The sequence below is a fragment of the Pomacea canaliculata genome, linkage group LG8 (assembly GCF_003073045.1).
Source record: "Pomacea canaliculata isolate SZHN2017 linkage group LG8, ASM307304v1, whole genome shotgun sequence".
Classification (NCBI taxonomy): Eukaryota; Metazoa; Mollusca; class Gastropoda; order Architaenioglossa; family Ampullariidae; genus Pomacea; species Pomacea canaliculata.
Window position 1 is genome coordinate 24,832,550 of NC_037597.1, and position 20,663 is coordinate 24,853,212.

At 40.0% G+C, this 20,663-nt stretch overlaps 2 protein-coding genes across 2 annotated transcripts in view; one reads left to right on the plus strand and one right to left on the minus strand.

Annotated features, from left to right (window-relative positions):
- The window catches only part of LOC112569918 (apoptosis-stimulating of p53 protein 2-like), a 31,888-nt gene extending 19,940 nt beyond the window's left edge, over positions 1-11,948 (plus strand). Inside the window, 8 exon segments of the mRNA XM_025248000.1 lie at positions 4,617-4,893; positions 5,265-5,470; positions 5,648-7,128; positions 7,853-8,612; positions 8,989-9,122; positions 9,263-9,429; positions 10,311-10,510; positions 10,974-11,948. Of these exon segments, the coding sequence (XP_025103785.1) occupies positions 4,617-4,893; positions 5,265-5,470; positions 5,648-7,128; positions 7,853-8,612; positions 8,989-9,122; positions 9,263-9,429; positions 10,311-10,510; positions 10,974-11,030 (3,282 nt within the window). The 3' untranslated portion in view covers positions 11,031-11,948.
- Positions 11,949-12,043: 95 nt separating this feature from the next.
- Positions 12,044-19,793, minus strand: LOC112569919 (26S proteasome regulatory subunit 10B-like). Its single transcript, XM_025248001.1, is given in 13 exon segments — positions 12,044-12,244; positions 12,377-12,448; positions 12,917-12,997; positions 13,140-13,260; positions 13,391-13,452; positions 13,936-14,059; positions 14,405-14,554; positions 14,678-14,792; positions 15,360-15,475; positions 15,612-15,616; positions 18,836-18,875; positions 19,278-19,357; positions 19,656-19,793. Coding segments are annotated over 13 exon segments (1,182 nt in total). The 5' UTR covers positions 19,753-19,793; the 3' UTR covers positions 12,044-12,125.
- Between the last annotated feature and the right edge of the window lie 870 nt (positions 19,794-20,663).

Below are 20,663 nucleotides of genomic sequence, written 5' to 3' on the forward strand. Positions count from 1 at the left end.
TTGCTGACGTTTATCGTCCAACATTTAAAATTGTCAGCAGCAGTTTGTGTGGAGCCTTTGGTATTCCTGTGGCAGACTCATTTTTGAGGTGAGGTCTTAGCCGACGGAATTTACAACTCTAGGTTAAATGCAAACTTTGAACTCCGATTTTCTAAACATAGCACCAGAGCTATCCTGCTATCCCAGTTCCGTGTAAGCCCCGATTCCCAGAATCAACATCTGACTCTTTACACAAACATTTTGTGCAGGTTCCTACCTTAAGCAAATGGTTCTGTCACCATGTTAAGAATAGCCCTCGATTCTCAGTCCACTATTGTCTGCTACGTGTCATTTCCCCAAACACCAGTTTTCATTCTTCTGGTGTTCATCGTATTTCAGAAATTTTGTCAGCAGAGGGAAGTGGCAACTTGATACTCCTTCCTTATGTTGATAGAATAATGGGACCAAGCCATCATGTAAATTGTATAAGAATAATAATAGGACTAATCCATCACCAACTACTGATAAATATGAAGTGCAAAAAAAAAGGGGGCATGCTTAAACTTTGTGCATCTTCTGTGGCTTTGTTTACTGTAGCAATAATAGTGATTCCACAATACAATGGAAATAACTCACCAAAGAAATTACTTTCCTATTCAGCTATGCTGATCACACAAATGCATGCCACTAAAAGAAATTAAAACTAAGAATGAAGCATCACAAGACCACTATTCATTTAGTATTTATAGTCTATGTGGTGCTGAATTGCATCTTGATGTTAATGTATTTGGATGAAGACAAGATTGCTCATTTTAGTCATAGACAAAATATTGTGTGAGGATCTCACATTCATTTATAGACAGGATGTTAACTGCAACTTTGTTTCTTTATGTAGTCATACCTCATCCTTAAAATCCTGGGAAGAAATACCCAGGATAGAAAAGGTTGACAGTTAAAAGGTAGTGGTGCAAAATAGTGTTTAAGCTGAAGAAAGAGATTTTGCGTGCTTGCTGATCTGCGTGGTTACACCATACTGGCCAACCAAGATTCTGATGACATTCTGAAAATGGCCTTTGTGAAGCTCACAAAAAGCAGTTTGTACTTTTATGAGGTCAGCAGATAATCATGTTAACTGTAACAGCAGGGATAAGGTTGATTGTGAGGTCAGTTTGATATGGCTGATGTCATAACAGTGACATGTGGCTCTATTTATCATTTTAAGCCAATGGTGCTCAACCTATAGCTCTCAAATGCCTCATCCGGCCTGCTCATTTTAACCAGACACAACATAATTTCATTTTTAATATAATGATTGAGGCAAAACCGCTGTGCTCTAGCCCGTGAAATTTTATATCATGTCCATCGGGTGAGTTGGGTACCATGGTTTTAAACCAAAGTGATATAATAACTATAATATTGGTTGTATTGGAACTCAAGCACATCCATGCACACATATTGTCGTAGCCATAACACATCCATGCACATTGTCATCACCATACATACACACATATTGCCATCATCATTCATCTGTTTGTTCAAATAACTGTATAAGAAAACACACCAGGCATTAAGCATGCTAGAACTGTTTCTGGTTCCTTATAGCACAGTGCAAGTACTTCACGTATTTCCCCATTTTACTTCAGATACACCTGGGTGTAAAAATAAACCTCAGTAGCAAAGATCTTCTCTACTGGCAAAGCTCTTTCAGTCAAATGGCAATCATTTGTTTCTGATATTGAAAGCCTTCTCTAAGGCTATAATTAGACCTAATAAGATATTAGTGCTTGGTGTGGTGTGTAGGACTACAAGATTACATCAGATGAGTAGGAGGTGGGATGTGTACACTTATGTGTGTAAATACTCCACGCTGACTGCCTTGCGGTGACATAACCTTAGTTGCTGGCTTGTAAATCTTCCCCTCCCCTCGGTGAGCGGTGTTCACTGACACTCGCAGCACTAGCACTTTCTCCAGTCACTGGAAACGAACCGTTCACTTGTTATCGTCCTTCACCGTGTTAGAGATACCTGACATCGACAGTAAATTCTAGAATTGCACTCAGGTCAGGTGTCTGTTGTCTCGGCAGGTCAGGTCAGCGCTCGTCGACACACACACAAACACTATTTGCGTCTTGGGTTCGGAAATACCTCATTGTGAAAAGTAACACGCGTGTCTAATCTCGTTTTATGGGATCCTTCCATGATCGGCACTTCCATCCTGACCCCTAAGGGCGCCCAGTTTCCTGCCTGCCATTGTCTCAGAGTGTCCTTATCTCCCTTTTCTTATCCTTACTCGTTTGTCGGGAGTTCATTTCTCTCTCAGAGTTCCCATGGAACCTTGCTGTTAGCACAGGTGACAGACGATTGTCTTGAAACTAAAGGTATGGTGGGCAGTGGGGCGTGACATGTAAATTATGGGAGTGGGATGACTCAGCACGACACAGAACAGGTATGCCTGCCTGTAAACTTCGCGTGCCGATGGGATTACACGGATGTGAAATAATTATTTCTTAGCTCATAACTCACTGGCATGTCTGACTGACCATGTCATGCTCATTAAAACACTTGTCATTCCTTTGATACACGACACGGTACACGGGGCAAAGCCAAGAATGAAAGAGGTTGCCATCGAGTGGGCGGAGGAGAGCTGGGGGAGGGCCTGTTGCTGTATTGGGTTACGGGATTGTGGAGGTGATCTGCAAGTCACGTTTATCGCAATCCGTGTCCTGGGACCCACAGGATGGCGCCGCCACCATTGTTGTTGAGCGCGCGGCCAGACCGAGCCTCCCCCAACTTATCCTCCCACACGCTTGGTACACATGACCCCCAGAGTGCCAGACATTGGACCTTGCTGTATCAAGAACAACGGGGAATGGAGACTCGTTTTGTGACAGAACCCTGCCCCCGACCCCCTGGGATAGTAAAATGGAGGTTGATAAGCTGGGGCGTAGAAAAAGGTTTTATTTGCTTTGTCACAGAGGGCGCTTCTCTGGTTGCGTGTCTGATGTAGTGTTTGGGTCATTTGGTCACGAGCAGTGTTTTCAGGGTTATGACCTTTTTTTTGTGTATATTTTGCCTTCTTTCTCTCTGGGGTTTTGCGTGTTGGTAGCGTGGTTGCGGATGCAGGCGTCGGTCAAAGATCTGACGATGAGGTGAGCGGGGAAAGAGGAGCATGAAATTTGTTTGGATTCATTTGTTGTGCAGCCCCAGCGGCACGCAAAACCACTGGGCCGCTCAACACGTTTGGTTAAAGACACACCACTCGCGTGATACGTCGGTGACACGTCGTGACAACGTAACAGCGTAACGCACACGTCGTGACAACGTAACGCACACGTCGATGACACGTCGTACGTCATACAGAAGCGCCCTACGACCTGACGTTCTCGTAGCTTGAAGAACTCGCTTTTTCCGCAGCAAAGCAACGTCTACGGGGTCTGGACAATTCTTGACAAATTCGGAAACAATTCATTTCTCCTTGAGTTCCCCATGTTGCCATAGGTAAACGACTTACTCTTTATAACTATGGTCTTTGGAGTGGTTTCGGCAACAACAACAACAAAACAACAAAAACCAGCCCCACTGGAGTGTCACATTAGTGTGTGCGACTTTATCGGCGACAAACATTTTACCGCAGCTTTACCTGAGAGGTTGAGCGGTAGTGGGTACATCTCCTGTCTGCCGACAAGTTTATCACTCAGGGCGATCACAAAGGCCGTTTTGTCATCGTCGGCACGTGACTTGTTGATTGCCGCAATCAAAGTGAAAGGAAAAGCAAATGTATACATGCAGGCGAAATCTTGGCTGGGAGACCGGATGTTGGTCTTTAGCGAGGACTTAACGGTAGTAGCCAGGTGCATTAGGGATAGGTGACAGCAGTTCTTTTTTTTCTCCTGTGATCCACATCCGGGGAGCTTTGTGCACTGAGGACAGTGCTTAACCGCGTTCCTATCTTTGCTTGAAAGCCACTTTGCACTTTGGTATAAGAAAAAGAAAACGCTCCTGGGTCTTTGCAATATAAATTATAGGAACATCCAGAGGGTGTTATTATTATAATATTATTATTGAGGGAGTGGGGTTGGAAAGGTTTCAGAGTCCAGGTGAAAAAAAAATTTTTTTTTGATTAAAGAGGTATTAAGGAGTACAGGTTTTGATCATTGTTAACATTTAAGGCAGAATGAAATATGCTCATCTGCTTCATGTTTTTAACCAAGAAGTATCTCAGTTTCTTTTTCATATACTTACATGCAAAACAGCAAAGTCTTAGGAGGTAATCTGATTTTATCTGGTTCCAGTAACATAGATCATGAATACAAGAAAGTCATCCCAGGATGATTGTATACTTGTTACACTTAAAATATTTTGTAAGGACACAAAGCATTGTTGAATAAACTGCTCAAGTAAGGAGACTTTGTGTAGTTCATTTCAGCAAAGCATTGTTGCCTGCTTAGTGCATTAGACTGCAGAGCAGAAGTTTGCAGTTTTGAGGTTTGCTGTTGGACGGATGGTTGGAAAGCCGCTCCCCAACAGGTGTCCACCAGAAATGAGTACTTGATTGAAAGTGTGTTTTTTTTTTTGTGTTTGATTTTTGTTTTCGCCTAATTTATTCCTGGGATTAATTGTGGTGATCTCCTTGACAGCTGCCGGGTGGTGGAACTGACTTGACCTTGAATGAACTTCAAGGGCTTGCATCCCGACAGCAGGTTGCCATGGAGTCACAGCAGCAGGCGCTGCTTGCTCGGGAAACACGGCTGAAGTATCTACAGCAACAGGAAGCCCGCCATCGGCAGCTGGCAGCTGAACAAGCTCGACTTCACCGGATGCGCGAGAGGGTGGAGGCTCAGGAACTGAAGCTGAAGAAGCTGCGAGCACTGAGAGGACAGGTGGAACAGTACAAGGCCAGCAATGGCAATCTCAGTGAGTGACACATAGCTTTAAACAAACTACTTCTGTTTGTAATTACTAGTTTTGGGATGTTCATCATGTTTACAGTTCTCGGGCCAGTTGCACATTTCTAATTTGAAACACTTTAAGGCCTTAAATCCATTTAGATAATCAGTTTTATAGAAACAGAGCACAACACAATTTGAGAATTTTTTTAAGAATTAAAATTGTTTTAAATAAGATGAAACTGTTTAAGGCAGACTTTCATTCCTATCAGTCCACTTTCTCCATGCATCTTATGCGATAGCCTTATGACTATACTTAGCCCCACTTAGTCTGTCTAAATTAAGTTATTAGTGAAAGATAAAAAAAGACCAGTTCTGAAAAATGCTTTTTTTTTTCAGGCTCAGAACTTGAAGCAGTGCGGGCACTTTTCAATGAGAAGGAGAAGGAACTGGCAGTTGCTGTCTCCAAAGTAGACCAGCTCATGTCACAGCTGCAAGAACTTCGCGGCACCAGGGGCAAGGGCATCATCACCAATGGCAACAGCAGCAAAGCTGATGGGGCTGCCCTTGCGTTGGAACTGGAAAAACTGCGAAAGGAGCTACAGGTGGGTGGGGTGGCTGTTGTAATGGTGCAATGGTCTAATGCAGCTAGCTGATTTCTGAAGAAGCCTCCCAAAGATGTGTTGATATCTGGCTGTCATTTTTTTGCAACTGTAGCAGAAGCCTGATAAGAAATTTTATGCATTGAAGTTTTGATTGTATTTTTGGTTTTGTGTTGGCAGCATCGCAACCAGTTCAACGAACAGCAGAACCTGCACCTCTCAGCTCAACGACAACTCTTGCAGCAACGGAAAGATGAAGTTGTCAAGATGGACACCCGCATCCGTGAGCTCCAGCAGCGCCTGAAGAAAAGCCGTTCACAACAGAAACAGCAGCAACAACAGCAAGCACAGCAGAAACAGCAGCAACAGCAAAATATTGTTGTAAAGCCTAATGCAAACAATATTTTGGAGCAAAAAGATGTTTCTTCTGGCTCTGCTCAGCAGAGGAAGCCAAGTCCAAACATAGCTGCAGTGGAACCCTTCATTCAGTTTTCGTCCAAGGATATGATAAAAGATGATATGTTTTCGAAGTCAGGGTTTGTGAAACAGGACCCCAAATACCAGACATTACCTGCGAGCACCAAATATACTGGCTCCAGTAAAGATAATGAGTTAGTATCTAAAGGTTTACTACAAAAAGAGGTTAACAACAACAACAGGGATTTGAAGAGTATTGAAAGTGGTAACGTTACAGCAGGAGTAGCTTCAGAAAAGAAGATTCCATCATTAATTTCCTCTCATTTTGATTCTCGCCGTGGCCGGTCTGGTGTCCCTGGCAGTAAGTTGGTCATTGACACCCAGACAACAGCACTCAACAGACCTGTTCCTCCAGGAAACATTGCTAATGGGTCAGCATCTTCATTGCCAGGCCAGGGTACTGCTGCTTCTGTTCATAGTGTACACCCATCTCGGACACAGGAAAGCAATGCCTCAGACAAGCCTTCCATTAGTGTGACTGGTAAACCAGGGCTAGGCATCTGGCCACCTCCTGCTGCCAAAGAATCCGAACAGCATCCACAAATAAATATTTTTGATGAGGAGCGGCAAGCAGGCAGTGGCCAGAGTTCTCCAGCCTCCAGTGAGGGGGCTGCACCGCAGACTCCTGTGGTGAAGTCCATTATCAGTGCGCTTTCAGAGGACAGTGCATTGCCAGGCTCTCTTGATGCATCCAGAACTGTGGCAGGTTCAACCCGTGCCATACCAGGAGCAGGTCAGGCTGGTACACAGCAGGCCGAAAGGTCTGGAAATGTCATGAAACTTGGGCAGCTTTTTCGAACCAAGAGAAGTGAACTCTGCAGGCAAGCCTAGACCAAAACCACCACCTCGGAATCCTCAGCACAGCGGCCCTGTGAAAACGCAGTCACCAGAGCAGGTGGTTCGAGAAATGGCCGGCCAGCAGCAGGATCTTTCCATGGCTTGTTGATTTCACAGGTGGATGAACCTGATTCGTCTAGGTTGGTCACAAACTTGTTAAGCCCTGGGTCACCACAGGCGTCCTCTACTCCAGTTTCTCAGCAGGCCAGTGGCTCCATCAGCAACAGCAATGGCTCCAACAACAGTGCAGGTGGTGGTAAAAACGAGTCGGGAAAGTCGGAGCAGTCACCAAACTCCACCACCACCTCCACTATACATTTAAACCAACGACCAGCCCCTACGTACAGGTGAGAGAGATGAGAAACATGAATGTTTTTGTTATAGTGAGGTTTTGCTGTGATCAGCATAAATATCTGAATATCATACTTAGCCAGCTGCAGAATGTAATATTACTGTTTTAACATTATTTCTTCACTTTAGTTGATACAGAGATCTTGACAAAGATCAGTTAGATGCAAATCAAGAAAGTTCAGCATAGTAAAATGTTTTGCAAGTTTTAAAATAACTATTTCAGATAACATTGTCTTTACAGCCATATTTCTTCTTGTATGCTGCTTTTAACGCAGTAGTATTAATAGGAAGAAGAATGGTATTAGAAGTGACCGGATTTGTGTTTCGACATAAGGATGTAATTGTGTGTGAGTGAATTTGTTGTGCTTATATATATATGCATATAGGTGTGAGAGAGAAAGGATGGTGACTAGGAATGCATAATTTTAGTGCATTTGTGTGGGTGAATGTGTCAGGCATGGTTAATTCGGTGGGGGAATACAAAAATGTTTATAATTTCAATGTGCAGTTCTGATAAAGATAAAGTTTTGTTAAGACTGGTACCAGTTGTAGTTGTGTAACACCTAGCAAATTAAAGAGAAAGAAAAATAAAGAGAATGACGATGTGTGCATTTCTTCTTGCACAATTTTACATGCTTGTTATTTCTGTTTGGTGACAAAATAGTGAGTTGAGCTTAGTAGTGACAGAGGAAAAATGATTTTTTTTGTGTTTCTGACCAGATATGCACCAAAGAGTGTGATAGCCAACACTTACATGGGTCGTCTGGGCTCAGCTGCTCTAGAACGATATCAGCAAAATTTAAGTTTGCTCTACAAGAAAGCAGATGGCACAGACAAGTCATCCCAGCCTCCACAGCAGCAGCCCCAAGAAAGCAAGAGTGAACAACAATCCGATTCAAACCAACCACTTCCTTCTACCTTGGAAGCTGGGGCTGTCCCTTCAGCAATGACACATTTCGGTCTGGTTGGCTCCCCCAGCTACCCAGACATTGCCTCTGACAAAGGAAGTTACAAAGCCAACACCCCCAAGAACATCCGACGCAGACATTCCGACAGTGAAAATGAAGATTTAAACAAATTGCTGAACCGATCAGAGAAACATTTGCCTTCAGAACTTGAGAATGTGGAAGAGGATGTTTCAGACATCCCCAAACCTAATGGCATGGAAAATAAAATAAAAATGGATAAGGGTACCTTACAAGCACCTGCTTCTGAATCTAAAGAAAGCTTGACCAAAAGGCTTGGGAGCAGTGGTAGTGTGGATGATAGTAGCAAAGGTGTTCCTCCATCGCCAGTTAAACCACAAGCCCCACCTGCTGGGCTTGATGGGAGAGAAACAGTAGTGAGACGCAAAAAGACAATCCTCAAAGGAAGTAATTCTCGTAAGTCAGCAAATCGTGTAAGTTTCGACCCTCTTGCACTTTTGCTGGATGCCTCGCTGGAGGGTGAACTGGACCTGGTCATGCGGACAGCACGTGAGGTAGGATTATAGGAAATCATTGTTCTCATGTTTATGGGAGATTACAGTCTTCTACAGACAAATAAGCAGTGGCTTAACATGGTTAATAACACGATCAGGGATTAATTGCCCATCCTATACATTAAACAGCTGTCTGATTAGCCATAAAAGAAACATTTGCTTAGTAAAATACACTTATATCATGACTGTAGCCGAAAAAAAGGATAAAGAAATAATAGAATAAGACTTATCGTGCGAAATGGAGTTTGAAAATCTAAAGGTTTTATGTGTGCAGAAGGATCTGTTTGTCAAGGATAATTGTGAAGTAGTCTTATCAAATAAGATCATTGTAAGCTGTCAAGGATATTTTTATGCATCCTGGACTAATTTTGATCAGGTTCCCGATGTGAGTGCTCCAAATGATGAAGGCATCACAGCTCTGCACAATGCAATATGTGCTGGGCATTATGAGATCATGAAGTTCCTGGTGGAATTTGGATGTGATGTTAACTCCCCTGATACTGACGGATGGTGAGCATCTCATCATTTTTTAATATTTTATGCAGCATTTTCATAATTGATAGCTTTTTCAAGATTATATTCTTTCTGGCTTGCATACTGTTTTAGCAGAAGTTAGTATTTAGCTTTATACTTATCTTTTTATTAAATAGGACACCCTTGCATTGCGCTGCCTCTTGCAACAACTTGCCGATGGTTCGATTCTTGGTGGAGCATGGTGCCTGCATCTTTGCTGCTACACTCAGTGATAATGAGACTGCGGCAGAGAAGTGTGATGAAGATGAGGATGGTTACGATGGATGCAGTGACTACTTGTATAGTAAGCATTTATGTTTTCACAGAATTGCTCGTCACCTTCAGGCACTGATTGATGGTTTGACGTATAAAGCTATGTTTTATTTTATTTGTTAGAATCAGAAACAAGTGCTAATATTTTATTATTCATTCTGCTTGGCTGCTTCCTGGAATAACAGTTTATCCCAGAAACTATACTATTTTGGCAGTACCAGATAAAACAAACAGGCTTATCTTATATTCTAAATAAACAGATGCAAGATAGTGCTACTTGAGAAACCAAGTGTACAGCTGTCTGTGTTTGCCCTTTGTTTCTGTGCGATCTCTGGACAGGGTTACTAGTTTGGCGACTAATCTGTTCCTAGAGGTGTTTTTTAGTTTTATAGCTGATTTTTTTTCCTGGTTGTGCTCCTTATTCACATCCATTTTTTTGAATGCTGGATGATTGCCAGATTGTGACAAGATTCCTTATTAATTTGCAATCACGACTAGCTGGGGCCTTTGTTGCGCAAGGTTGCTGATTGTATGTCATGAATGTCTACCTGCCTCTGGTGACAGTTTTAATGCAATATTATCCATGTGACAGTGTTTACTAAAGTGATTTAAGTTTTTTAGTTTGCTTGCATTAAACCCCAAGACAGATTGTGAGTGTAATTTCTTGCAGTCGTTGTACATGCATGTTGTTGTGGGTATGTTTATGCATGTAGTCACAGGTCTAACATCTGTTGTGTTACTATCTCTCTGTGTTTCTAATGTTGCATGCACATATGTGTGGCGTTTTTGAGCTCAGCTGGGTGCAGAATAAATTCTTAATTATTATCTGTACTTGCAAGCTTTATCCCATGACTGTAAATGGATGTTTTAATAGTGAAGACACCACTCACCCTCAGCATGTTTATTTTTTAGCTATTCAAGAGAAAATGGGCATTTTGAACAACGGGGAAGTGTATGCAGTTTTCGACTATGACGCACATAACTCTGATGAACTGGAGTTTCGCACGGGGGACAAGATGATAATCCTGCGTAAGGGAGATGAGACTGAAAAAGAATGGTGGTGGGCTCAGCGCAAAGGCAGGGAAGGATACGTGCCTCGAAACCTTCTTGGGGTGAGTTATAATTTTTATTGATTTGGATAGTGTATTATCTTTTTAAATGTTTTACCATTGTGCTAACAATTAAGTATGATACACAGATTTTGTTATTTTAGGGTTTTTCCACCTTTTACATGAACTGGCAACATGTAGAGAATAAAAATCCCTTTATCTTTATGTAGAGTTGGGTAAGAGCTTAAAGTTTGAGTGTGTGAAGTTGGTGCATTGTATGCCTTCAAAATTATGTTTTTTTTAAATGTTTAGTAGTAAATCACTTTAAAAACACTTTTGGAAAAGAATAAGCTACAAAATTTGATATCTCAAGGGAAGTAACTAGAAAAATGGATTCATCTTTTGCATGTAGCAGTTCATTCCCTTGACCTACTGTTCATTCGTTCCCTCACCCCATCAAAAATATAATTGAGCGTTGTTACCAGTCCAGTCTGATAAATTTTCTCTTGTTAATTTCTGATTTCAGCTGTACCCAAGGATATCACCTGGCAACCACCGTCCTACAGACAGCTCCGACTGTTAGGTTTGGAATTTTTTTGGGGGAATTCAAACATACTGATAGAACGCATGCAAAATGGGCAAAAAAACAAGTGTCTGATCATTAAATATTACTTGCACAAAGGATGCCTTATAGTTAGTTCTTTGTCAAAGTGCGCTTTAAATGATTGTACAGGAAGAAAAAGTCATCACTTTGGCACAGGTCCTAAGAGATGTTCTGAGAATCTGTGCTGTTAAGTAAATTAAACATGATGTTTAGGATATTCATAGATGAGATAAAAAAATGCCAGTTAAGATTTTTGGGCTGAATTGTGCATTTCAGCAGCTTGAATTCTAGGGAAATAAAATATATATATCAAATGTTAAAATAATTTCCTCATGCTTCACATTCAGACCTCCGGCCATTTCAATAGCACAGGGTTGATATCTTCTCAGTATTTGCTGTTGTATTTTTTGGAGCCAGATGGTGGAAAGCAAGAGTCTGTTTAGTAAGTCTTCACTTGTTTTGAAATGGGAGAAAAATATTTTATTCAGTTGTCATTGACCTTTTGGTTGTGAAATGGTAAAGTGATGCTCAACTTCAGATAATACAAAGAATTTTGCAGTCTGCATGTGCAGAATACTGGTCCCACCGAAAATTTAATCATGTTTTTCAGAAACCGAAATCAAGTCTCGCCTCTTCCATTTCCAATTTAGTGGATGACTTGTTTTACAAGACATAGACTTATCTGGCAAAGGAATATAATTTATGTAAATTATGTACTGGATGTGTATTTTCTTAAGTTCATTATATGTACATTTGCTCACAAAATTGTGTACACTTCCTCAGATTTCACTCTTGTTCTTTGCAACTATGCAACATTTGGTCTGTTATGAGAATGTTTAGAATTGGTTGAAATATTTATGCTGCTTATCATTTACATTAAAGAACTGAAAAATTAAAGCACTTGATTTTTCTCTAATATATGCATGCGTATGTATGCTTACATGTCCACAGCAGCAACATTCTTCCACCAAATTTTTAAAATAGTCGTTAAATAGCTCATACAATATTTAATTAAATCAAACCACAACATTTTAAAGTGTTCTCAAAACAGTGAAAGTCCTAGGTCCTGACTGATCACACAGGCTTGTAGTCCAATTTTGACTCCAGTTTCTTGTTGTCCGAGACTTTTCGAGCTGCCTTCATGAAATCTTCCTCCATAACATAGTCTCGTTCAGCACGAATGGCAAACATCCCTTTAAAAAAAGTTATAGAATTTAAAACTACTTCTCTTCAAAATGTGTTTCAAGCTTCAAGCAAAGTTTTCTATTGCTACAAAAATACACCATTAACAGATACAATAGATAAGCATAAACAGGATAGCCTACCAGCCTCGGTGCAAACATTTCGCAAATCTGCACCATTGAAATCTTCCGACAGCTTGACCACAGCCTCCCAGTCTATTTGGAAAAAAGAAAAGCTATTAGATGCTTTGCTGCACAGATGATGCTCTTTATAAAAAAAATTACCCGTACAGTATGGTGTCAATACAACTGAAAGCACGTGCAAAAAAGTTTCTTTTAAACACTGCGAAAAATGTATCAACAGATCGAATAATTCAAAGCCATTTATGCAGTGGGTGACAGTGACTAGAGAATCTGCCACCACAATAGATTCGTGTATAGTGGGTTTGGATTCAACACCTCTCTCTGAATGTTCAGGTTTGACTGTTGGTTTTCTCCAGGTATGGTGTGCACCTTGTGTACATATTAGGCCCATGAGGAGGTGTGCCTGCCTGTAGGTCTTTATGTACTGAATGCATGTTAATGCTTTCAGCCTGATTTTGGCAAGGATGGGCAAGAAATAAAAGGCCTATATTGCAGCAAATAAGAACTACACCAGTTTGATAATAATAAACAGAATCTCACCAATCTCTCCATGCTTTGCAATAGGGTTGGCGTGGATTTTTAAAATCTCTAAACGAGCCTGCTCATTTGGAAGTGGTATTTCTGCAAGAAAAATGTAACAATTTCATCAACGAAGCTTGTTTTTTTGTTTGCAGATGAAGTAATATTTAAATAATATTTAAAAAAGCAAAATCAATTCTGTGAAGGTAATTAAAGCAAAAAGCAACTGATCAGAAACACACACCTATCTTCCTGTCTAACCGTCCAGGTCGTAGCAGGGCAGGATCAAGTGTATCCGGACGATTAGTTGCCATTATCATCTTCACCTGCCCCAGGGCATCGAAACCATCCATCTGGTTCAGCAGCTGGGAAGAATAAGTCACACACAACCATCAGGTAAACCATGCAGTACAAATGACAAAATTACTCATCTGACAGTATTTCTTTGTTGTGAATGGATAAAAATCTGAACAAGAATACACTAAGAATGTTTACCTCCATGAGTGTTCGCTGGATTTCACGATCAGCAGAAGTTCCTTCTGAAAACCTTCGCCCACCTATAGTCAGAGAAAATATAAAGTAACTCCAGAAAATATCAAATTTCTTGTTTTTGCAACACATAAAAGCATAAGATGCTGGATGCAAGGCTATTTACAGCATAATTCTGCCACTGCCTTAACAGACACTTGCTTATTTCGATTTAATATTTAAAACAAAAGAAGTTTTAATACTCTGCGATACAGAATTAGATACATTAAAAAAAAAAAAAGTGATACAGTGAAACTACAATAAGTGAACCGTGATACAGTGAGAGACGACTGTAACCGTATTTAGGTCGACACCTGTAACAGTTACACGTCAATTATTCCAACCAGTAAGTGTAATTTGAGTACATTTATTTATTCTTTTGGCCATATAAAGAAGCACTTCTCTCTCCTGTATAATACTTGTACAAAATTTTTAAAGATATATCAGAAAATTAAACTTAATGTTTAGGATATTCATAGACTTTGAGATACAAAGAACGAAGACAGCCACACCTATTGCATCAATCTCATCCATGAAAATGATGCAAGGCTCATGGTCTCGGGCATAGGCAAACATTTCTCGAATCAGGCGCGCACTCTCTCCAATATACTTGTCAACAATTGCACTGGAGACAACCTGCAAGAACCATACATAACTCGGCTACAATGCTGTGTTGTACACAGGGTTGCAACCTAATCATGCACCAAAAAACAGAGCAAAAATAACAAGAAAGTTCCTACATCTACATAAAGTTTTCACAGCACAAGGCATAACTCCTGATGTGATTGATGAGATGTGAGTGTAATGGCAAGGTGGCAGTCTACAACCATACTTTCTCCTAGAGCCCTCCTGGACTAGTTAATGTGTTTTAATTTAACCATACAAAATCAGAACAGGAGTGTTGACTGGCGGCACCTGGTAAGGCTGAGTCATGCAGTCATGAAATACTCGGCAAGCATGAGCCATTCATTATTTTCCCACCTTGAGGAAGTTGCAGTCCAGCTGACTGGCCACAGCACGGGCCAGTAGTGTCTTGCCTGTGCCTGGTGGTCCGAAGAGTAAACAACCTTTTGGAGGAGTGATTCCTACTCGCTGGAAAAGCTCAGGGTTTAGGAGAGGAAGCTCAATTACCTGGGCGAAGAAAGAAAAACATGCAGAGAAGCTGAGAGCACGTACCACCAGACATACATTTAATTTGTTCTAGTCTAATGAACAACAATGATAAAGCTCTTAAAGGACAGCTCTGTTACTGACCTCTCTCAGTTCACGAACTTGCTCTGAAAGCCCACCAATCTGATTGAAAGTAACATTTCCAGGATCTTCCACTGACATGTTGTAGACCAAGGGGTCCACTTCACGAGGCAAGTACCTGTCAAAAGCCAAAACAAAAATAATAATAATAAAAACAACAAAAAAGAACTTTTTAACACACCTTAAAACATTAAATATATCATCACAATTGAGCTACAGAGCTATAAAGACATAGGCATGAAACTGTAATAAAACATTTAATCCAATGCGGAACTGTGAACTTAAAAGTCCTGTCTGATCAATTTTGTTATCTTGTTACATCACCAATAAGATCTTTCAAACAAATTGTATCTTGACAATAGCAATTTACATAACAGTTCATCCATAGTTCAAAGAAAATGGGGTTCACACCACTATCATAAGGTCAAGAGAAGAGAAGACAGAATATCAATGCCCTCAGACAACAACATGATTGCTGGTGCTGGTCTTGGATTTCGCACCTTCATGATCACTGGCAGATTTCTTGCCTTCAGCTAATGACAAATGGCTTGTTTCTACCCTCTTTCTCTTTCACACACAAACAAACAAACATCTATTCTGCCTCAAAATATCTTGTTTCGTCATGGGGCAAGGTTTAAATTTATTTCAAGTGACTGGCAGCGATGAACAAAGCAGAAGGTTTCACCTCATGATTGTCAGGGTTGTCATATCAAGGGCCACACGAGTGCCTGGCTTTAGCTTGGTCTTGTCCAACTGACGACGGCACCCCACAACGTAACGCGGCCCATTGGTTGCCTTTCACTATGACTGCAATCATATCCACAAAATCAGCTCTGTTTATCCACAAGTCATTAATGTTGAACTGCAAGAGAGGGTCATGATGGTTTAATAAAGATTCAGTACTTTTATAGACTTTTTAGCTGTATTATTTGCAAACAACGACTTGCCCAATGAAGACATTTTGTGGCAGCCAATTTTTGTAAAAGTTTACTGCACTAATCCTAGTTCTGCACAAGTGAATGTACCAAGTGTGCACGCACAGACCCTCAGCTCTCATAGTCATGAATCAATGACCCCATGAAGACCAGCCCAGTGATCCACACAGAAAAGAAATGGGGAGACAGCCAGAGCAGGTCAGAAAGGAGGGACAGGAAGAAGAGCAGGAAAGACAAAATTATTGAGAAGGCAATAAAAAGGAGAAAAGCTGTCAAAAGAAGGAATGAGAAGACAGGAAGAAAGTATTTTGTGTGAATCCAGCAAGACAGGTCCTAGTCTCAGACGTCTGTTTCTCATCATTGGGTTGTGCGATCTTAGAGAGTTAGGCATGAAAGAATTACAATAAATATTAATTTTAACAAATCTTTAAGCATCCTGATGGTTTCATCCAGTAACAGGAATACTTTAACTACTATATACAAATCTAAAATCAAATCAAATGCAGTACTTGTGTGAGGCATTAGAAAAAAGACCATCACAATAAAATGACATCTGTTTACCAAAGAGTTCCAACAGATATGAAAAAAGTGAAAACAAATAGATCCTGCTAGAAATGTGGGTTCTAAAATTAAATCTGTACTGCATAAAATTAAAACAGAATTGCAAATAAACATGATGCTTGAGAACATCACAAAAAGCATCACCATGGTAGCATTTGTACTGGTTCAAAGAATCACCTGACTAAACAAAGATGTACATTTTCTAAATAACCTCCACTTATTTTATTCTGTGGTTGTCTAAGTAACCACTGTTCTCCTTTTATATTATGCTGTCTTGTTTGATAGATTCTAGCAATCTGGTTTGATGTAGGGGCAAGTTTCCCTTACATCATTTTCTGATGAAGACTATTACAGTGTTTCGACAAATTTTTTCACCAGAACGAAAGTGTTTGGTTTACAACTCATGAAGGATGACAAGAAGTTGAACCTCTTGAAACTATTAAATTGTTGAATTTGCACTGCTTCTCTCTTGACAGCTTGTGAACTCATTTTGCATTCTGCAGGCAACCCAATGAGCAGTATAAAAAAAGCTTCTACCTATTAGATCCATTCTATGACTGGACCTGTGGAGTGGAAAGGGGCATTTGCAGCTCTGGATTATAGGCTTTCAAATGATTTGTGCACCCTAGAGGCAGCTTCTGGCTACATATCTTTCACCTCAAATGACATTCTATGTTATGCTGTGCGCATCTGTGTATGTTTTTGGTTTCTTTTACTCTGTACAGCTCCATAAGCCACAGGACCAGGATATGATGCTATTTAAGTTAATTGTATTATTATTATATTATAGATATACAAATGTCATAAAGTATGTGAATATTATTTAGGGACAGTTGGTATGCAGGATTCTGCTATATCAAAACAATCCTTTACTGGAAGATTTCTGCTGATAAGGTTAAATTACAAAACCTTTGATGATACACAGACACAACATCACCAACATTTTTTATCAGTTGCAGACAGATGTCTTAGAGCCTATCAAACGGCCAAAGCGAAAGCAAGTCCCCATTAAAAACCATACAACCAAGTAGGCCTTATGTTCATGTGCATTGCAGGATAGACACATTTGAAAACATGAAAGAAAAGATATGTATGCCTCTTGTTGCATGCCCGCGGCCTGACAGTCTCAGAAGACAGTCAGAATCAGGCAGGTTGGGAATGTACAGGTTGCAAAAGTGTTAACACACTGTGGCGAAACAACGGCTTGACCAAATATAATAGGCCAAATTTTTAATTCATAATTTTGTATGGCCCACAAATAGGATTATAAATATCCAAATGTCCATCAACAGAAATAAAGATTCCCCACCTCTGCTCTAAAGAAAAGCAAGTAATGAAAAGCTACAGGTCCAAGTCAATCTCCTGTTCAATGCTTTACACATACACAAATGCATGCCAAGTCACAAGCAATGTGCACAGTGTAGATAGACCCTCAGCTCTCATAGTCACGAATCAATGATCCTATAAAGACCTGCCCAGTGGCCCACACAGAAAAGAGAGAAAAAAAAAAAAAAAACCCAGCCAGATAAGATCAGAAAGGAGGGACAGCAAGATCATCAGGAAAGTTAAAAATCATTAAAAAGGTAGGGAGAGGGCAAAAAAGAGCAAAAGAACAGAACGAACAAGAAGACAGCAAGAATATTTTTTGTGTGGCTCCAGCAGGACAGGTCCCGATCTCAGACTCCTTTTTCTCATCACAGGGTCCATTTTACAACTTTCCTGGCAAAGCAGCAAGACCTGCAAGTGTGCAGAAAAATAACAGTGTGCCCAAGATGAAATCTGAATCTAGGACAGCCAATTCTCACTCTACTGGTGACAGGCGCTAAAAATGCAACATCAGCCACCCAGAAGGGTAAAGTGCAATATAGCCTAGTGGCTACATGAGTGATAAACTGTTAAGAGATTCACTATTTCAAGGGTATGGTATGTGGAAGACAAGGATTAACAGTTATTCAAATGCTGACTGGGTAAAGGAGTTTTCTGGTCATAGGCCCAGGTCTAACCTGTAGCCAATCAAGTGGACAACTTATATGAAGCATGAAGAGGCAACTCTTTCGCATTAGGTCAACAAGACTTTCTACCATTTAAGGTTTTTAATGGATGTAAAGTGAAACAAACACTACTTTTAATGGCATGCATTGCTAATCCATGTTTTCACTAGAGCTACATTAGGACCTTCAGTCAGTTGTCAGCCAAAGGGAAAGCAATAACATACCCTGTCTAATAATCATCTATATGAAACTTGTAAACACACTTATTAATGCCAGTTTACAAACGCAATCTCAACAGCTCTCATAGTCATGAATCAATGACTCCATTGGCCTGCCCAGTGAGCCACACCAGCAAGAAATAGGAAGACAGCCAGATAAGGTCAGAAAGGAGGGATAGTGAGATATATAGGAAAGATGAAAAGTAATGGCAAAAAAAAACCCATCAGTATATGAGGTATAAATGAGCAGAATGAATAAGAAGATAGCAAGAAAGTATTTTGTGCAGCTACAGCAGGAAGGCCGTTGTCTCAGACAAGTGATTCTCATCACTGGGTCCCATGAGAGTTTAGCATATTTGCCACAGAAATATACGTCCTGACTGTTCAGCTACCCAATATAATTTCAAATAAAACTATTTTTCTAAGTGATATAGCAATTTCTGAAAAAATTCTTACATTTTTCTTCTGTCAGCTGCTTTAGTACCTCTCCAACAATCTGTAAACAGCAATCAAATTATCATATTATTAATATTGATAAATACATATCGTAAAGTTAAAATGTTTTATTGAATTTGGTCTTGATAGCAATGATGTAGAAGCCAACAAAACTAAGACATATTTTTGAAAGAAGCTTTTGCTTTACTTTCCTCATAGTTCGACCAGATTTAAGGAACATAGTCAAATTACATGGTCTACATACTAATTTCATTCTTAATAATCTTTTATCTTACTGTAGTTATTGAACAAATATACATAAACATATGCACATTTGATGATTAGTCCAGTTTCCAGCAAAAACCATAACATCGCCGACATATTCTCAAAAAGCCTCATTGATTTCTGGACATTAAGATAAACAAAAGAAACAGTTTCAATGTTTAAGTTGCAATACGATTACCTGTCCAACACTCTGGAGAGCTTTAAGATCATTTTCTGATTTGTCATACTGCTTGGTAAGGTCTTTCAAGTTTTCTCGCACTGTCAAAAGAAGAATAGCCTTTGGACTAGAACTAAGAAAGACTTAAACTGATATTCCAGACACTCCCAGTTTAGTATATTAACATCGTTTTAAGAAACTTGATAATGGACAATGAGTAATTTAATAGCAATTCTTACGACAAAGCACAATGTACAGCAAGTACACTAGAGAAAACCGTGAGACTGGCTTTTGTGACAATGCAATTTTGAACTATGGCAGGTTTTAGCATCTCATAGTCGGACTTATTGAAGAAAACATCCATAAAAGATAACTTTGATAAATTGTAGATAAGCTTACTTTCTTTTAATCTTGCTTCCAGCTCCTTGTGTTCCAGGAGCTTTTTTCTGTAGTCGGTGAGAACCTTTTCTCGCACAAGATCCGCTCCAGCAGCCATCTTGGTTTAGTTTCCTGTCTAACACGCATGCGCGACACATCAGGTTATGCCACTCCATTGCGTTACGCGCCTCAAACCCAAGTACTGTCCCTTTGATCGAAGGAAGGAAAGAACTGTACCATATCTATTGCCTTCCTTTTGTGAGAAAGTGCTTCCATCTTTTGAGTGATTTCTTACTGAGAGGTAGAATAGAGAGTTCTAATGAAAAATCTGTTTATTCTTTAGCAATAATTTAATGTCAGGAACTCTTTTGCTGGCAGCGCTTCAGATGAGAAGCAGTAGTGTTGGGCCTTAGGTTTGACTGCTTTATTTTGGAAAACAAGCAGACCTCACTCGATCCCGGCAGACTGTGCGACTATTAACCCAATATTGATGTAATACTGCAAATCTCGTCGAGGTGTGTCACAGCTATTGGAATGAAAGCGGCCCACATATGGCCTCATCAAAAAAAAACAAACAAAAAAAAAAACAAACAACAACTACTGAGAAACCAGAGTCAGTTTGGGGTAAACATGCCTCAAGGCATCAAAGCTGATTTTCGTGCAGTTACGTTTATTGTTTCTTATAAATGACCTGACCGTCATGAGCGAGGGAACGATCTGCCAAAGGGGAAAAATTAATTAGTTTACGCTTACAAGCTGAGCCCAAAAAGTATTTTAAAAGAAAAAACTTACTGAAAATAATTTAAAGTTGAACACTTAAAGAACAGGTAGACCACTGCACAACGTTCGCAAAAATTAGCTTACATCTTCCACCAATAATAATAAAAATAACAATAACAATGGCTTTTTTGTACATTTTATTTTATTTATTTATTTATTTTGCAATGTAGCCTTGACTTTCAGACGCATGTGTGTTTACATTGCGTGATTGCAGTATTTCACCAAGTCGAATGGCCCGTTGGGTACCAC